General features: G+C 43.4%; 1 protein-coding gene and 1 pseudogene across 3 annotated transcripts in view; both read left to right on the forward strand.

Moving 5' to 3' along the window:
- Positions 1-299: 299 nt before the first annotated feature.
- On the forward strand, positions 300-1,131 carry LOC116530248 (annotated as a pseudogene). The gene has a single exon (XR_004259905.1). The product of XR_004259905.1 is annotated as a 60S ribosomal protein L7 pseudogene (transcript).
- Positions 1,132-9,257: 8,126 nt separating this feature from the next.
- STK3 (serine/threonine kinase 3) overlaps positions 9,258-16,694 on the forward strand; it is a 345,181-nt gene continuing 337,744 nt past the window's right edge. The window contains exon 1 of one of the 2 annotated variants that reach the window (XM_032248245.1): positions 9,258-9,479. In XM_032248245.1, the coding sequence (XP_032104136.1) occupies positions 9,454-9,479 (26 nt within the window). In that variant the 5' untranslated portion in view covers positions 9,258-9,453. The remainder of the gene's footprint in view (positions 9,480-16,694) is intronic. The other variant, XM_032248241.1, reaches the window with a different exon arrangement.

Here is a 16,694-nt window from a genome sequence, read left to right on the forward strand (position 1 = left end):
TGAGGCAAAATTAATATAAGTAGAGAGTTTATTTGGGTCAAGCTGGAAGATGGCAACCTGGGAGCACAGATTCAAGTTGCCATGAATATGCACTCCAGTTAGTGGCAGTTACAAGTGCAATTTTAAAGGGAAAGAAGAGGCAGGTCCATTGCCAAGAATGTATATTAAAATAACATAAGCTATTGATCTGCAATACATTGTTCAACTGTAAAGTGTGGGTTATGGTGTCTGGTGCTACATTATTAGGTACACTTGTAGCAACTTGTGCCAGTAGCAAGCAGTTTTAAGAGATGGATACGGACGTCCTCTTTTTCTGGTTGGAACCATGGAGGGTGTAGAAGAAAAGAAGAAGAAGGTTCCTGCTGTGCCAGAAACCCTTAAGAAAAAGCGAAGGAATTTCGGAAAGCTGAAGATCAAGCGCCTGAGAAAGAAGTTTGTCCAAAAGATGCTTCAAAAGGCAAGGAGGAAGCTTATCTATGAAAAAGCGAAGCATTATCACAAGGGATATAGGCAGATGTACAGAACTGAAATTCGAATGGCGAGGATGGCAAGGAAAGCTGGCAACTTCTATGTACCTGCAGAACCCAAATTGGCGTTTGTCATCAGGATCAGAGGTATCAATGGTGTGAGCCCAAAGGTCCAAAAGGTGTTGCAGCTTCTCTGCCTTCGTCAAATCTTCAATGGAACCTTTGTGAAGCTCAACAAGGCTTCAATTAACATGCTGAGGATTGTAGAGCCATATACTGCATAGGGGTACCCAAATCTGAAGTCAGTAAATGAACTAATCTACAAATGTGGTTATGGCAAAATCAAAAAGAAGCGAGTTGCTTTGACAGATAACACTCTGATTGCTCGATCTCTTGGAAAATATGGCATCATTTGCATGGAGAATCTGATTCATGAGATCTATACTGTTGGAAAACGTTTCAAAGAAGCAAATAACTTCCTGTGGCCCTTTAAATTATCTTCTCCACGAGGCGGAATGAAGAAAAAGACCACCCATTTTGTAGAAGGTGGAGATGCTGGCAACAGGGAGGATCAGATCAACAGGCTTATTAGAAGAATGAACTAAGGTGTCTCCCATGATTATTTTTCTAAGCTGGTCAGTTAACAAACAGTACCTGCTGTCAATTGAAAAAAAAAAAAAGAGAGCGATGAATACATAGCTCAACAGGTGGTTGTGAGGGAGTAGAATGTGATTGCTGTCTCACTGGGCCTGATAATTTTTAAAGACTCACATCCCTCAGATAAAGGTTTTTTCTTTTCTCAGTTCTTCTCTGCATTCTTCTTTTTGCCATAAGCTTCAGGGAAACCTGGTCCTAGCCTCAGTTCTAAGCCCACCTCCATGGGGTGAATCACAAATAGTCTTAACAGGTTTTGGTTATCCCCTTTTCTTTGTCAGAGATAACAAAACTAAAATTGAAGCCCCCCAACTGACTAATTCAACCTACTTTTGGCCAAGGGATTCCAAAGAAACCTGAAAAACTCGTTCAGGTTATGACGGAAGTAGAGTTTAGACACAACTAACCAGTGTTAACATTAAAATAGCGATCCTCAGACTGACAGAACAGACTCTTTGTAGCAATGAGATACCAACTCCAAACTGCCTCTGGTCACATCACATGACAAATAACAGACTCTAAAGGAAATCAAAGTGTTTTTACCACCAAATATATTTCTTTGACATACTTCAGAATGGCCCTGCAAAGCTGTCGCTTGTGGGAATAATTTACTTTCTCTAGAGAACCCTCTTCCCTTTCCATATGTTTTCCTGATCCAGGAGAGATTTAACTGAGTCTGACACCTTTTCAGATCTGCTAAGAGACATTTGCCATCTATTCTCTTTGAAGTCAGCTACCTGGAGTCTCCATCTATGTAACAAGAACATTGGATCCCATAAGCCCCTTTATCTTAACCACAAGACTTTCTTTCTGCTGACTTGAACTCTTTAGGCAAAACTGAACTCTTTCAACCACCTGTCAATCAGGAAATCTTTGGATCCTCCTATGACCTGGAACTCTCCCCCTCCCGACTTTGAGATGCCCTGTTTTTCCAGGCCAAACCAATATAAACCTTATGTAAATTGATTTATGTTTTTGCCTATAGTTTCTCTCTCTCTAAAGTGTGTAAAATCAAACTGTAACCCAACCACCTTGGGCACATGTTCTCAAGGCCTCCTGAGGTCATTGTCCTTACATTTGGCTCAGAATAAATCTCTTCAAATATGTTACACAGTTTGGCATTTTTCATCACCATGTCTGTGACACATTTCTAGCCAATAGGACATGCAGGGAAGTCTGCAAAGGGGCTTCTGGAATAGATGTTTCCTACCATCTTATAAAAATTGTATTCAGAGATAAATAATTCTCTTCTGGTGCTGGGCATTGTCATGTCTCCATGGAAGGTCTGGAACACCAGTGGCCATCTTGACCATGGGAAGGGTAGGAGATAGTTTGAGGAGACAACTAGGTCTGCTGTGCACAGCAGAACAGTGAGAAGTAAAAACGAAATCCTAGGCTTTGCAGTCAACTGAATGGATCCCCGTTGGCCAAGGGGACCACAGAGAAACCTTAAAAACTAAGTTCTCGGCTATGACAGGATGGGAGGTCAGACATATCTCATTATACCTCTTCCCTTGCTAATTGCCATTAGACTTTCCTTCCTAAGAGCTAAACAGGAACTAGCCCTTTTGAAAGACTTGCTGGACTCTTTTTTTTTGTGGTTTTGACAGTACAACTGACCAGCATTCCTTTCTGGTAAGTGACTACCATGGACTGGTTCTGGCTGATTTACAGAGGACGTGTCTTCTGTTTCACATTTTGAAGTATACAGCTTAATTTTAATGCATTGAAATGTTAAGTTTCCACCCCAAAGTGAACATGGGACATACGTAACATGCACGTTTGCTTATTGTGCATGTGAGCGCCTCTCCTTTGTGAATATTCATAGCTCCTTCTACAACCTGTTGAATATGTATACTTAGCCAATTCGTTCAGCCCAATTCCTGTCTCATTCTTCCTTCTTTAAAGTGCCTACTTCCAGTTCCTGACAGAGGCTATGCTTCCCAGATTGCAGGACGGCCAGCCTGCAGGCTGCAACCTTTTATGAGAAATAAAGCGCTCCACTCCAAACCTATGAACCTTGTGATTCTTAAGCTGACAACAAGAAATGGAAGTAAACTGAAGAATTATTCAAACCCAGAAACATCTCCTTCTAGGCTTCTTGTTTTAAAAATCATTTTGAGTTGTTACTTGTAGTTAATAGTTATGCTAGACTCCTGAGATGACAAATAGAAGAAGATACTGTCCTTATTCCCAAGAGGCTCACAGCATGGTCAGAGGAACAAGTTAAATAATAGTTTAAGATTGTTGATATGGCTCATGACTGTAAGCCTAGTGCTTTGGGAGACCAAGGTGGGCGGATCACCTGAGGTCAGGAGTTCGAGACCTGGTCTCGATGATGAAACCCCTGTCTCTGCTAAAAATACAAAAATTAGCTGGGCATGGTGGCACACACCTGTAGTTCCAGCTACTGGGGAGGCTGAGGCAGGAGAATCGCTTGAACCCGGAAGGTAGAGGTTGCAGTGAGCCGAGAACATGCCACTGCACTCCAGCCTGGCAACAGAGCAAAAAAAAAAAAAAAAAAAAAAAAATTGTTATGATAAAGGAGGACAGAGGTTAAATTCAAATGCAACATGCTAGTTTCAAACTAACTATAAAACTGAGTTAGAAAAGAGAGCAGATCAAGAGAAAATGTTTTGTAAAGTTACGTCTTGAAGGAAAACATTTCCAAATTTTCCTGCAAATAAAAACCTACACAATATATTTGATTAGAGATTTCTCTCCTCCAAACTCTTTCTTATTATAGCAGAGAAGATTAATTAACATTTGTTAATTAATATTATTTTTCCAACAAATATAAAAATGAGGCTGGGCATGGTGGCTCATGCCTGTAATTCCAGCACTTTGGGAGCATAAGGTGGGAGGATTTCTTGAGACCAGGAGTTCAAGAGCAGTCTGGGTAACACAGTGAGACCCCTGTCTCTACAAAACTCAAAAATAAACTTAGCTGGGCATGGTGGTGGATGCCTGTAGTCCTGGCTACTTGGGAGGCTAAGGCAGAAGTATTCCTTGAGCCTAGGAGTTCAAGATTGTAGTGGGCTTTGATTGTGCCACTGTACTCCAGCCTAAGAGAGATACAAAATTGTAGTTTCAATGCATAGCTGCAACTAGTACAAGGAAAATTTTTTTTACCTTAATATTTTTCTATCTTAATATTTTAAACATTGTGATGTAAGTATTCAGTTACAAAGAATGTGCTTTTCGTTATTCAAAGGAACTGGATCTCAGGTTGCAGATTTCTCTCCCATTTCTCTTAAAGCACTCAACTGAGAATTGTAATCAGTTGTTTGCTAGTATAATTAAAGTGTATATTTAATCTCGATTTCAAATGGAGCTGTTGGAAGCAGAAACAGATTACCTTAATTTCACAGTTAAGTGAAGCTGGGTGACCCTTATCTGTATCTCAGATGTTCATGAATGCTGCTGCCCCTAATTTGCAGTTTGAATGATGACTTCTATGCTTTCTTTTCGGAATTTTCAAGTTGACTTTCCACAGACAAAGTAAAACAGAAGCTTGAGGCACTTTTTTCTTCTTCTAATTCAGGAGAAAAAAAAATTGCTTTTATTCAGTAACACACAACACACCAGGCACACTCCTGCCTTTGGGCCTTAGCACTTATTGTTCCCTTGGCCTCACATTCATGCTATCTGCATGGCCCTGGCCTCCACTTCCTTACTCTCTCATTGAGATCTTCCTTTGCCATCCTACCTGAATTCCATCCCTTCCCTCCACTTTATTTTTATTTATTTTTCTGAGACGAAGTTTTGCACTTGTTGCCCAGGCTGGAGTGCAATGGTGCGATCTCGGCTCACTGCAACCTCCGCCTCCTGGGTTCAAGTGATTCTTGTGCCTCAGCCTCCCAAGTAGCTGTGATTACAGGCATGCACCAGCACGCCCGGCTAATTTTTTGTATTTTTAATAGAGACGGGGCTTCTCCATGTTGGTCAGGACGGTCTTGAACTCCCAACCTCAGGAGATCTGCCCACCTTGGCCTCCCAAAGTGCTGGGATTATAGGCATGAGCCACAGCGCCTGGCCTTTTTTTTTTTGTTTTTGAGGCAGCGTTTTGCTCTGTTGCCGAGGCTGGGGTTCAGTGGCGTGATCTTTGCTCACTATAACCTCTGTCTCCTGCGTTCACACAATTCTCCTGCCTCAAACCCCTGAGTAGCTGGGATTATAGGCGATCACCACCACACCCAGATAATTTTTGTATTTTTTTAGTAGAGACAGGGTTTCACTATGTTGGCCAAGCTGGTCTCAAACTCCTGACCTCAAGTGATCCGCTCACCTTGGCCTCCCAAAGTGCTGGGATTACAGGCTTGAGCCACTGCATCTGGCCTCTTCCCCTTCACTTTATATTCCCTTTCTCCATTTCACTTTTTTTCCTTATCAGTTTTCAATATCTAACATGCTCTATTAGGTACTTTTTAATCTTATTATGTTTTCTCATCCAGAATGTAAACCACACCCACTGAAGGCAGGGATTTTTGTCTGTCTCTTTTCTTCACTGATGAATCTCCAGCACCCAGAACAGTGCCTGACATATTTAGGTGCTCAAGAAATATTTGTTGACTGATATACAGTGGAATGAGGCCCAGCTTTGGAGTCATAAAGGCCTGGATTAGAATACAGACATTCTGTTTGTCCTAGGGCAACTCCTTTCACACTTTTGAACCTCAGTTTTCTCACCTATAAAATGGAAATAACTACTTCACAAGGTAGTTTTAAGGATTTAATGAGAAAATGGAGGAGTCATATGATATTTATTAGCCTTCTCCCTTTTCAAGTTGAAGAAAGACCTTAGAAATTTATTTTCTGATATTATCGCGCCTCCTTCCACAATTCTTTATGGGCATATCAGTCAGGATCATAAGCCCTTTAGAAGGTACAATCATAGGATCAGTTGAAGAGAGTTTAATTTACAAAGCATCAATTGAGGATTGAGGTTAGGGGAACATAGGACATAGAGAAGAAACCCAGGGAATAGCAAAGCAGCCATGACACCTAGGCCCAAAGGGTCAAGGGGAAGAAGCGATAATTGGGTAGAGTAGTTTGCCTTGCGAAGAGCCATGATTCTCTGGAACACGGCTAGCCCTAGGTGACATCACAGGAAGGGAACAGGGCATCAAATAGTTTCACCCTCCTTTCTCCCTCAGATGATCTCTTGCTGGGCCTATCATCAGACCCAACCAAAAGCCAAGGGGCTTCTGCTCTCAGAGCCGAGAGCAGATGGAAAAGAATGGAGAATAATTCTGCAGGACTAAAAGGAAGCTATCCAACCCAGTGCCCTTACTATGTATCAGGCACTTGCTATGCAAGGTATCGAGAATAAAGATATGGCTCAACTTTCAATCAACTCATAGTTGAGTTGGGATGACAGTCTAATAAACAGAACTTCAATATAGTGTGATAAGTTTCATACAAAGCCAACACAGGGTACTACGGACCTATATAAGACAGGCATCTCTTTCACAACTTAAGTGTGAGTGACAGGAAGTGGGTGATGGCACTGGTGGTTTGATCGGGGAAGTCTCCTTGGAAATTACAGTTGGTAAAACAATTCAGAGATCATTTTATTTATTTATTTATCCTTTTTTCTTTCTCTCTTTTTTGAAACAGGGTCTTACTCTATTGCTCCGGCTGGAATGCAGTAGCTTGATCATGGCTCACTGAAGCCTTGGCCTCCTGGGCTTAGGCAATCCTCCTACCGTGGCCTCTCTAGTAGGTAGGACTACAGGTGCATGCCACCATGCCCAGCTATTTTTGTTTTTTTTAGAGATAGGGTTTCACCATGTTTCTCAGGCTGGGCTCGAACTCCTGAGCTCAAGCTATCTGCCTGCCTTGGACTTCCAGTGTTAGAGTTGAAGGTGTGAACCACCTCACCCAGCCTTCCTTAAAAGGTTTCTCTTATGAAACAGAAAAATGGGAGTGAGCGGGGGCAGTGGCTCATGCCTGTAATCCCAGCTTTGGGAGGCTGAGGCAGGTGGATAGCCTGAGGTCAGGAGTTTGAGACCAGACTGGCCAACATAGTGAAACTCCCATCTCTACTAAAAATACAAAAAATTAGCTAGGCGTGGTGGTGGGCACCTGTAATCCCAGCTGCTACAGTGGCTGAAGTGGGAGAATTGCTTGAACCAGGGAGGTGAAGGTTGCAGTGAGCCGAGATTACGCCATTGCACTCCAGCCTGGGTGACAAGAACAAAACTCCATCTAAAAAAAAGGGAGTATGGCATGGAAGTGAAGAAGTGAAGATGAGAGTGGGGGGTAGCGTTGGGTAATTTCAAAGCTTCTTCTCAGCTTTAACATTTTAAATATTTAGGTTTCTAAATTGTTATTGTCCTGTTACTTCTGAACAGTCAGACTGTGGGTCTTTAATAAATGCAAACAAGTATAAAATTGTGTAGCCAGGCAGGGTGGTGCCAGTTTGGGAGGCAAAGGTGGGAAGATTGCTTGAGCCCAGGAGGCTGAGGCTGCAGTGAGGCATGATCACACCACTGCATTCCAGCCTGGGTGACAGTGAGACCCTGTCTGAAAACAAACACAAACCAAAAACAAAACCTTTTCTTTGTTCTCAAAATTTGAGTTTCAAAAATGATCATAATGGTTTGAAAATAAATAGTGCAAGTTTATTACATAGTGAAACAATGCAAAAAGAGGACTAAACTAAATTTGTATTAGCTGCTAATAGACAAGTTTAATTTTGGCAAATATTCACATTATTCAACATTCTCTTCAAATTTGTTTCCTTTAACATTCTCTTCATATTTATTGTTCTAACCTCCAAGAAAACTCTATATGACTCTACATCTTGACAATTCCTTCCGTCCCTTCCTTCCTTCCTTCCCTCCCTCCCTCCCTCCTTTCCGTCTCTCTTTCCTCTCTCTTTCTCTTTCTTTCTTCTTCCTTCCTTCCTTTCCTTCCTCTCTTTCTTTCTCTCTTTCTCTTTCTTTCTTTTTCTTCCTTTCTTCCTTTCCTTCCTTTCTTTCCTTTCTTGACAGACTCTGCTCTGTCACCCAGCCTGGTGTACAGGGGCGCCATCTCAGCTCACTGCAACCTCTGCCTCCAGGTTCAAGCGATTCTCTTGCCTCAGCCTCCCAAATAGCTGGGAGTACAGGTGCATCACCACACCCTGCTAATTTTTTTATTTTTAGTAGAGACAGAGTTTCACCATGTTGGCCAGGCTGGCCTTGAATTCCTGAGCTCAAGTGGTCTGCCCGACTCGGCTTCCCAAAGTGCTGGAATTACAGGCATGAGCCACTCGTGCTGGGCCCATCTTGACAATTTCTGACAAAAACAAGCAAATCCATGTAGCAGCTATATATTGTTATATGAAAGGTATCTATATATGAAATTTAAAGTTAAAAGTATACCTACAATATGGATACATGCAGTGGTCAAATTACAATGGGATGAGGGATACGGGGATCAGGTTGTGGGAGAGAACCAAAAAGGGAAGGAAACATGCTTTTCTGGACTATTATTCTTGGCACCATAATCTGTGACAGGCTTGCCACATTACCCAATTGGACAGCTGCAAGAGCCCAGTGAACTGAGTTTGGTGCACCGAGACCTCTCATTGCACTAATTATTTTCTCTGTAATTAGATGTAATTATTGTGAAACTTAGCGAGGAGCTTGTCCACAATAAAAATGAAACAAGAATTTCCGGAAGTATCCCTAGTACTGTGGCCTACACATGTCAAATGGCTGGGGGAAAACACAACCAGTAATTATAAACAGAACTAGAGAGGTAAGCGTGGGCAGTTAGAAAGTAATACTTCAAACGGATTCACACGATGTTTGGATGTATCCTTGGGAAAGCCAAAGAAATGAATCAAATCTGATCAGGGCAAACCCTAGCGAGGGCAAGCGACGGGCGGGGCCCTGGGCTAGCTCGGAGGGACTTGCCCTTCTCCAGCCTCGAGCGGCTCCGGCCTCGCCCCCTCGCTCTAGCAGAACCTTCTCCTTTTCCCGGTCAACGGGCTCTCGGGCCAGCCCCGCCTTCGTCCCCGGCCCCGCCCACCCGCCGCGGCTCCGGCCCCGCCCGCCATCCCAGACCGCTGCAGGCTCCGCCCCCCGTCGCGGCTCCCGGTCCCGCCCACCGTCTCTGGGCAGCTGCCGGAGGCGGGCGGGCGGCCGGCGGCCGGGGGCGGGGCGGGAGGAGCTGTGCTCCGGAGCGGGAGGGAGATCCGCCGCGGAGTTACGGGAAAGTTGGTCCGAGTTCCCAGAGTTTCCCTCCGTGGTTCCCTGGGCTCGGCCGGCCGGTGCTCCGGCTCCTTTCCTCCTTTCGGCCTTCGCGGTCCACGGGGTCCCTCTCTCTGTCCCCGGCCGTCATGGAGCAGCCGCCGGCGCCTAAGAGGTAACGAATCGGGGAGCGGAAAGAAGGAGGGAAGCTGCGCTGGCGGCCGCGGGGCGGGGGCTGCTAGGCCAGGCCCTGCTGCGACCCTTTCCCCGCCCGCCTGGTCCGCGCCGGGCGCGCCAGGGTCGGGAGGCGGGTCTGAGTGCCCCTCCGCGTCTGTCCACGGGGCGACGCGGGGCCTGAGGGGAGCGGGAGCCGGAGTCTCCCCCGCGGCCTGGCGCGTGGAAAGTCGGGTGGGCAGCGCCGGGGTCCCCGCGGCCTGACCTCCCGGGGCGGGTGGGGTGATTCCTCTTGGCAAGTTCACGAAGTCTGGGAGACCTAAAACCGGGGAATTATTGGTCTTCTTACAACCAGGTAGACTTTCTTGTCAAGTAATGCTGCCTTTTTTGTTTTTTTGAGAAGGTGGTTTGCTTATGGCTAAGGAATTAAATATTAATAACTACACAGTCTGTAAAACATTGTAGATGTGCTGCTCTGACAGGTGTTCCTCCCCCTACCCCCTCAAGTTCAAAAGTATTTATGGATGCAAGACAGTGGGAGGTTTGAATTAGACCTCCTCCCCCCAATATAGTTTTGTGTGTAAAAATAGTGCTGCTTTGGTATGGTATTTACTGTTATTAATAGTTTATATTTAATCTTTGATACATATGTTGGAAATATATGCATACAAGAGTGTATGTGTTTGAACTAATATTTGCAATGATCTTACGAAGCCAAATCTAGGTTGTCCATTGCCAGAAGTTTGTAATATTCATTCCTGTCTCCCCAGGAATGACTTAACGAATTGTTTGATGTTGCTAAAACATTTAACCTCAGTCTTTCATTTTTAACTTATAAAATAAGTATAGTAATCCCTCAGTGATGTTGTGAAGATTAAAGAGTTCATATGCTTTGACAGCTAGAGGTTCTTAGATGAAACGTGTCGTGTTCAAGAACATGGGATAATTGAAAAGGTAGGAACTTTGGGGGCTACTGTGAATTGTGTGACTAGACATGTGAGCCTTGAGGCCTGGAAGCCATCTGCTCAGGTGAAAAGACGGGATTTGTGAAGGGGTTTCCAAAAGCGACCTGCTGTCAGATATCTTGAGCAAGTCAATTGATATTCTTTTCTAGCATTTTGTAAGTTACCTGCATTCTACTCACTGGGCACCCTTTTAATACAATAGAAGAAAATTGGGCACTTTTTTCTTTTCTGGAAGAACTGGAAGGAGCACCTCTGAGAAAACAATAGGCCAGTTTAAACAACTCTTAATTGAAGTGAAGCTCTCTATTGATTAGCTGTACTGTAAGTAATCAGAATTTCATTAAAAAGTGTAAGAGAATCCCTGCCCTTGTAGAGAGACATTAGAGAACCTGGAGGAGTCAGGGGCAGGTGTAGGTGGTAATTCCATGGTGATTTATACTTTTCAAAGTGGTGGTTTTCCATTTAACAGACTTATTTTTAGCTTATTCAGAGACTTATTTTGGAGTATTTTGAAGGCAAAAGGTGTGTGGCATCAATCCCTTATATCCGAATGCCTCTTAACATTTTTTCATAGCGTTTTCATATTCATAATATGTAATCTTCATAACAACCCTATGGAGTAGGTTGGGTTATAGGCATTAATCCTAGTTTATAGATGAGGATGTTGAGAGAGTTTGCCACATGGAAGGCTATAATAGGAATTACTGGCAGTTTTGCCCTTATTGATCATTATCTCTTAATAATGAAATATAGCTACTCATTTTGAGGTCATCCTGTTTGCCAGGAAATTTACGTATAATTGTTTAAATCCTAAGAAATAGTAATCCTGGCTCTGCTGCTTATTACGCTACCTCTAAGTTCAATTTCTTCATCTGTAAAATGTATTGTGGGGATTAAATGAGGTGATATGTAAAGCACCTGGGACAGAGCAAGACCCTGTCTCAAAATAGCAAAAACAAAACAAAAACAACGAAGGATAATGGGGTCTGATTTAATAAACATTTATGTATCACAACTGAGTTTAAGAAATAAAATATGGGCCAGGTGCGGTGGTTCACACCTGTAATCCCAGCATTTTGGGAGGCCAAAGTGGGTGGATCACCTGAGGTTGGGAGCTTGAGACCAGCCTGATCAACATGGAGAAACCCTGTCTCTACTAAAAATACAAAATTAGCTGGGCCTGTGGTGGCGCATGCCTGTAATCCCAGCTAATCGGGAGGCCAAGGCAGGAGAATCGCTTGAACCCAGGAGGGTTCAAGGATTGCAGTGAGCTGAGATGATGCCATTGCACTCCAGCCTGGGCAACAAGCACCAAACTGTTTCTCAAAAAAAAAAAAAAAAAAATGAAAAAGAAAAAGAAATAAAATATGACCAATATATTTGAAGCCCCATATGTTCAAATATATTGGTCATATTTTATGTTTTCCTTGTTAAGTGAGGCTCAAAGTGGTTAAATAATGTGGTCAAGTGGAGGAGGTGCCAGAATTCTGCATCTGATGGTCTACAAAGGCTGTGCAGTCCCTCATTGTATACAGTGATGCCCCTTTTTGAAACTCTATTTCTTATCATTTCATGATGTAGTGGTTATCTTTTTCTGTAATTTCCTGGTCTCTGTTGCTTATTCTGTTCATAATCCCTATAAAAGTGTCATTTTGCTTTTCTGCCTTGAATAACACTTCCTTAGTGCTGACTTTTACATGGCCTTATCGATGTTGTTGATGTTCAAGTATGACTAGAAGAAGCTGCTGCTCAGTTGGCATTTTTAATTTTTTCTGGTAGGTCTTACTCTTTAATTTTTTTTTTTTTTTGAGATAGAGTCTCACTCTGTTGCCAGGCTAGAGTTCAGTGGTGTGATCTCAGTTCACTGTAACCTCCACCTCCTGGGTTCAAGCAATTCTCCTACCTCAGCCTCCTGAGTAGCTAGGACTACAGGCGTGTGCCACCACACCCAGCTAATTTTTGTATTTTTAGTTAAGAGGGGGTTTCACCATGTTGGCCAGGATGGCCTCGGTCTCTTGACCTCGTGATCCGCCTGCCTTGGCCTCCAAAAGTGCTGGGGTTACAGGTGTGAGCCACCACACCCAGCGAGGTCTTACTCTTTCATTATCCCATCTAGTTTGTCACCAAAGCCTATCAGATTTTCTATTAAAAAGTTGGTGGATTAATTTTTTCTCTTTTCTTTCCCGAGAGTACTACCCCATAAAACCCATTCCATGGTTTTATGACCCTCACTTTTGAGTTGTAGCAGTACCTTCTAGCTGGGCACTTCAGTCCAGCGGTTTTCAAAAATATTTTATTTTTGTGGGTAACCCCCAACATGGGCACCGAGGAAGAAAAGCTGTGCAGACCCCAGGCACAATTAGTGCTTGAAGTATAACTTACTGTTTACTTATATCTAGCTTATATATATAATCATACTTAGTTCCATATAATCTTATATCTAGCTTATATATATATATATATATATAACCTTAGTTTTATATAACCTTTCTATATTATGGATTGTAATCAGAGCTGTACTGACACATTTAGTGCTGATTTATATAATCTTTCTATATAATCACATAGTAGTTTGTAGTAGGAGGAATGCCTAGAGCAGCCACAGAGCAGAAGCAAGTACATGGGAAAAACACCCAGGCCAGGACAAGAACCAGTGACCCAGGTGGTAGCACCCCTGCCTGAAAGGGCATATGCTACATGGTAGGTCGGCCTAGACGGCAGCACTCAATACCCGCTGCATGGCTGGCTTGGAGCAAGAGTTATTCCTCCTGAAAAGCAGTGGCAGTACCTTGCATCCAGTTCTTGTGGAAGTAGGCTTCAGGCCTGAGATCTCGCGAACAACCAAGGAAGAAGAACCCCTCTGGAGTAATCGTGCCACGGCGGCTGTACACCATGTCAGCTTTTTCGTGCTACTAGGCTGGCTCACATCCTCCTCCTATAAATTATCTTAGAGAAGAGCACACTCTGTCAGCTCCCACTGCATTGGTTTACAGCATCCTTCTATGCCCCCAGATAAGAAGTGTTGCACATGGCACTTGTTGCATACAGCTCACCTCCTTGCCCCGTTGACCTAATGGGGGCGGACCTCCTTTTTTGTACATGACCCTCTACTACTGCGCACGGCACAGCCCCCTACTATGCACGGCCCGCCTCTCTAACTAGGTGACCTAATGGGGTGGCCCCCTCGCTTGCTACTCACATGATTATATATGCCCTATCATTAAGACTATAGATGACCTCACGACCCTTCCCCCTGCCTTGTACCTAATAAATGCAGACGCTTCTGGACGTTCTGGGCCTCGCCTATGTCCGCTCATAGGTGGCTGGCTAGCCCCTGAGCCCAGCTGCTCTTTTCCAGTCCTTCTGTGTCCTGTCTCGGATCTAGCCCCTCAGATCCAGCAATTTCTCGGATCCAGCACCTCAGCATGGCAATAGGGGACACACCACAACCCTGTGGGACTGTGGCCCTACAATTTTGTTTTGTTTTGAGACAGAGTGGCTCAGTCTTGGCTCACTGCAACCCCCGTCTCCTGGGTTCAAGCGATTCTTGTACCTCAGGCTCTTGAGTAACTGGGATTACAGGTGGGCGCCACCATGCCCAGCTCATTTTTGTGTTTTAGTAGAGACAGGGTTTCACCATGTTGGCTGGGTTGGTCTCCAGCTTCTCACCTCAGGTGATCCACCTGCCTTGGCCACCCAGAATGCTGGGATTACAGGTGTGAGCCACCGTGCTTGGCACCCACTGTTCTTTATTTAGGTTATAGGCTGTGGGTACTCCCAGCTTTGCCTTTGTTCACACTTTTTTTTAGAAAAGTTTGTGTTACTTTTTGCATAAAGAATAATCTGTGTTTTAGTCTTCCTTCAAAGCCTGCCTCATAAAGTATATCTTTTCTGAATATTTTCTAGTCTGAGATATTTCACTAAATTCCTAACATGATATCCATTTGATTATATACCATCTTTTTTTTTAAATTACAAAATTTTAGACATCCAAAAGATGATGAGGGCCTACTGCAGTGGTGCATGCCTTGTAATCTCAGCACTTTGTGTGGCTGAAGTGGGAGGATTGCTGAAGCCCAGCAGTGGGAGGTTTCAGCGAGCTATGATTGTGCCATTGTACTCCAGCCTGGATGACAAAGTGAGACCCTGTCCCAAAGAAACAAAAATAAAAACAAAACCAAAGAAAAAAAGGTAACAGGGCTAATTTGATAAATACTTAGGTATTACCACCCAGTTTAAGAAATATTGATAAAAATATTACCAGTACATTTGAAGCTACCATGTGTATTTCTTCTCAGTTACACTCCCTTGTCATCCCCCAAAGGGTAATCACTGCTGTAAATTGGATATTTGCCCTTCCCATACATGTCTTTATATTTTTAGTATGATACATATATATACATATGTGTGTATATGTATGTATGTACACATATCAACACATAATGTTAGGACTGGGTATTAGGCCTGGCTTTGTCACTGACTTTGAAATTTGCATCTTTGGGTATCTGCTTCTCCTCTGGGAGTTGGAGATTCCAGTGTGTGGCCAGGTTCAAGAATCATGACTCAGAGACCTAGATGATTTTTAAGGCACCTCTCACCCTCACACTCATTGATTTGATCTCCTTGATGAGGTTTGTGTTAAACATGGGCAATAGATGTAGTCACCTATGTCACTGACTTGAGGTACCAGAGTAGCTTTTAGATTCCTTAGATTTTCTTATCTGTCATTGAGGTCTTCAGAAGTCCTTTTTTTTTTCTTTTTAACTCTTTTTTTTTGAAATTGGGTATCACTTTGTTGCCCTGGCTGGAGTGCAGTGGCACAATTATGGCTCACTGCAGCCTTGACATCTCTGGGCTCAGGTGATCCTCCCACCTCAGCTTCCTGAGTAGCTGGGACCACAGGCATCCACTACCACACCTAATTTTTTTTTTTTTTTAATTAGTAGAGACAAGGTCTTGCCATGTTGTCCAAGCTGGCCAAAGTCATTACTAAAAGGATTTCCCTCTGGACAGGGAAATCCGTTAAATCATAGATCCCCAACCTTTTTGGCACCAGGGACCAGTCTCATGGGAAACAGTTTTTGCACGGATGGTTTAGTTGAGCGGGGAAGTGGTTTCGCGATGAAACTTCTACCTCAGATCATCAGGCGTTACTTAGATTCTCATAAGGAACATGCACAGCACAGTAGGGTTTGTGCTCCTTTGAGAATCTAAGGCTGCTACGGATCTGATGGGGGGCGGAGCCCAGAGCAAGAGCAGTAATGCTTGCCCCACCGCTGCTCACCTCCTGCTGTGCTGCGTGGTTCCTAACGGGCCACGGACCAGTACTGGTCCACTGTCCAGGGGTTGGAGACTCCTGTATTAAATGATTATTAATTATTAGCATTTTGGTTAGATTGAATTTATCATATTTTTTGTAGGGGAATTGCTAGCTGAGAGAAAAATGACCACAGAATAGTCCAGCTTTGATAGGTAGAAAGGGAAATGATCAGAAGACATGGGCTCTTCACCAGGTGGAAGCTTCATAGAAGGGAGGTGAGTCTCTATGATAGAGAGCTGGGCAGCATGAGAACGCTGGTGTTTGAAGGGTAGGTAGTTATATTTAAAGAAAGCACATGGTATCCCTGCTGGAGAGAGATACTTTACTAGGTAGGCTTGCTCCTCAAATAGGTTATAGTGTTAGCAGTTATTTAAAATGTGTAATTTGTTGATCTTGGTATAGTTGGAGGACAGGTTAGCGTTGAACAATGAAAATACTGGAAAGATAGTAAGAGTAAGCTATTGAAGCATATTTACTCTCAAGACAGGTGAGGAGAGTTCTTTGATTTAAGCTATGGTTGGATTCTGTGGCAATTTTTTTTTTGTTAATGTGTGAAAGGGTAGTTTGGTGGAAATAGAGTTTAAGGTTGAGGTCAAACATTAGGATGCCTTCACACAAACAGAAAGCAGGAAAACACTCATTTCATAAGGGTAAATGAGTGTTTGGATGAATTACGCATCAGAAGATAGATTATTATGGAATGAAAAAGCAAAGGTAAAGGGATGAGGCTATAGAGGAGTTAATTAGAAAATATTCATGAATTCTTCAGCATGAAGAGCCCACATCATCTTGTAGCCATTGTAGCCCTGATTTTAGGCCAGGATTTAGGAATGGAGAGAGACAGCAGATAACTTTCAGTGCTCATGAATTGAATTGGGTGAGAGAACGCAACATACCAGTTAAGTAGACAGTAGGAATATCACGAAGATAT

Source organism: Sapajus apella, unplaced genomic scaffold (genome assembly GCF_009761245.1).
Source record: "Sapajus apella isolate SASKATOON/1434 unplaced genomic scaffold, GSC_monkey_1.0 scaffold3, whole genome shotgun sequence".
In the NCBI taxonomy this organism is placed as follows: Eukaryota; Metazoa; Chordata; class Mammalia; order Primates; family Cebidae; genus Sapajus; species Sapajus apella.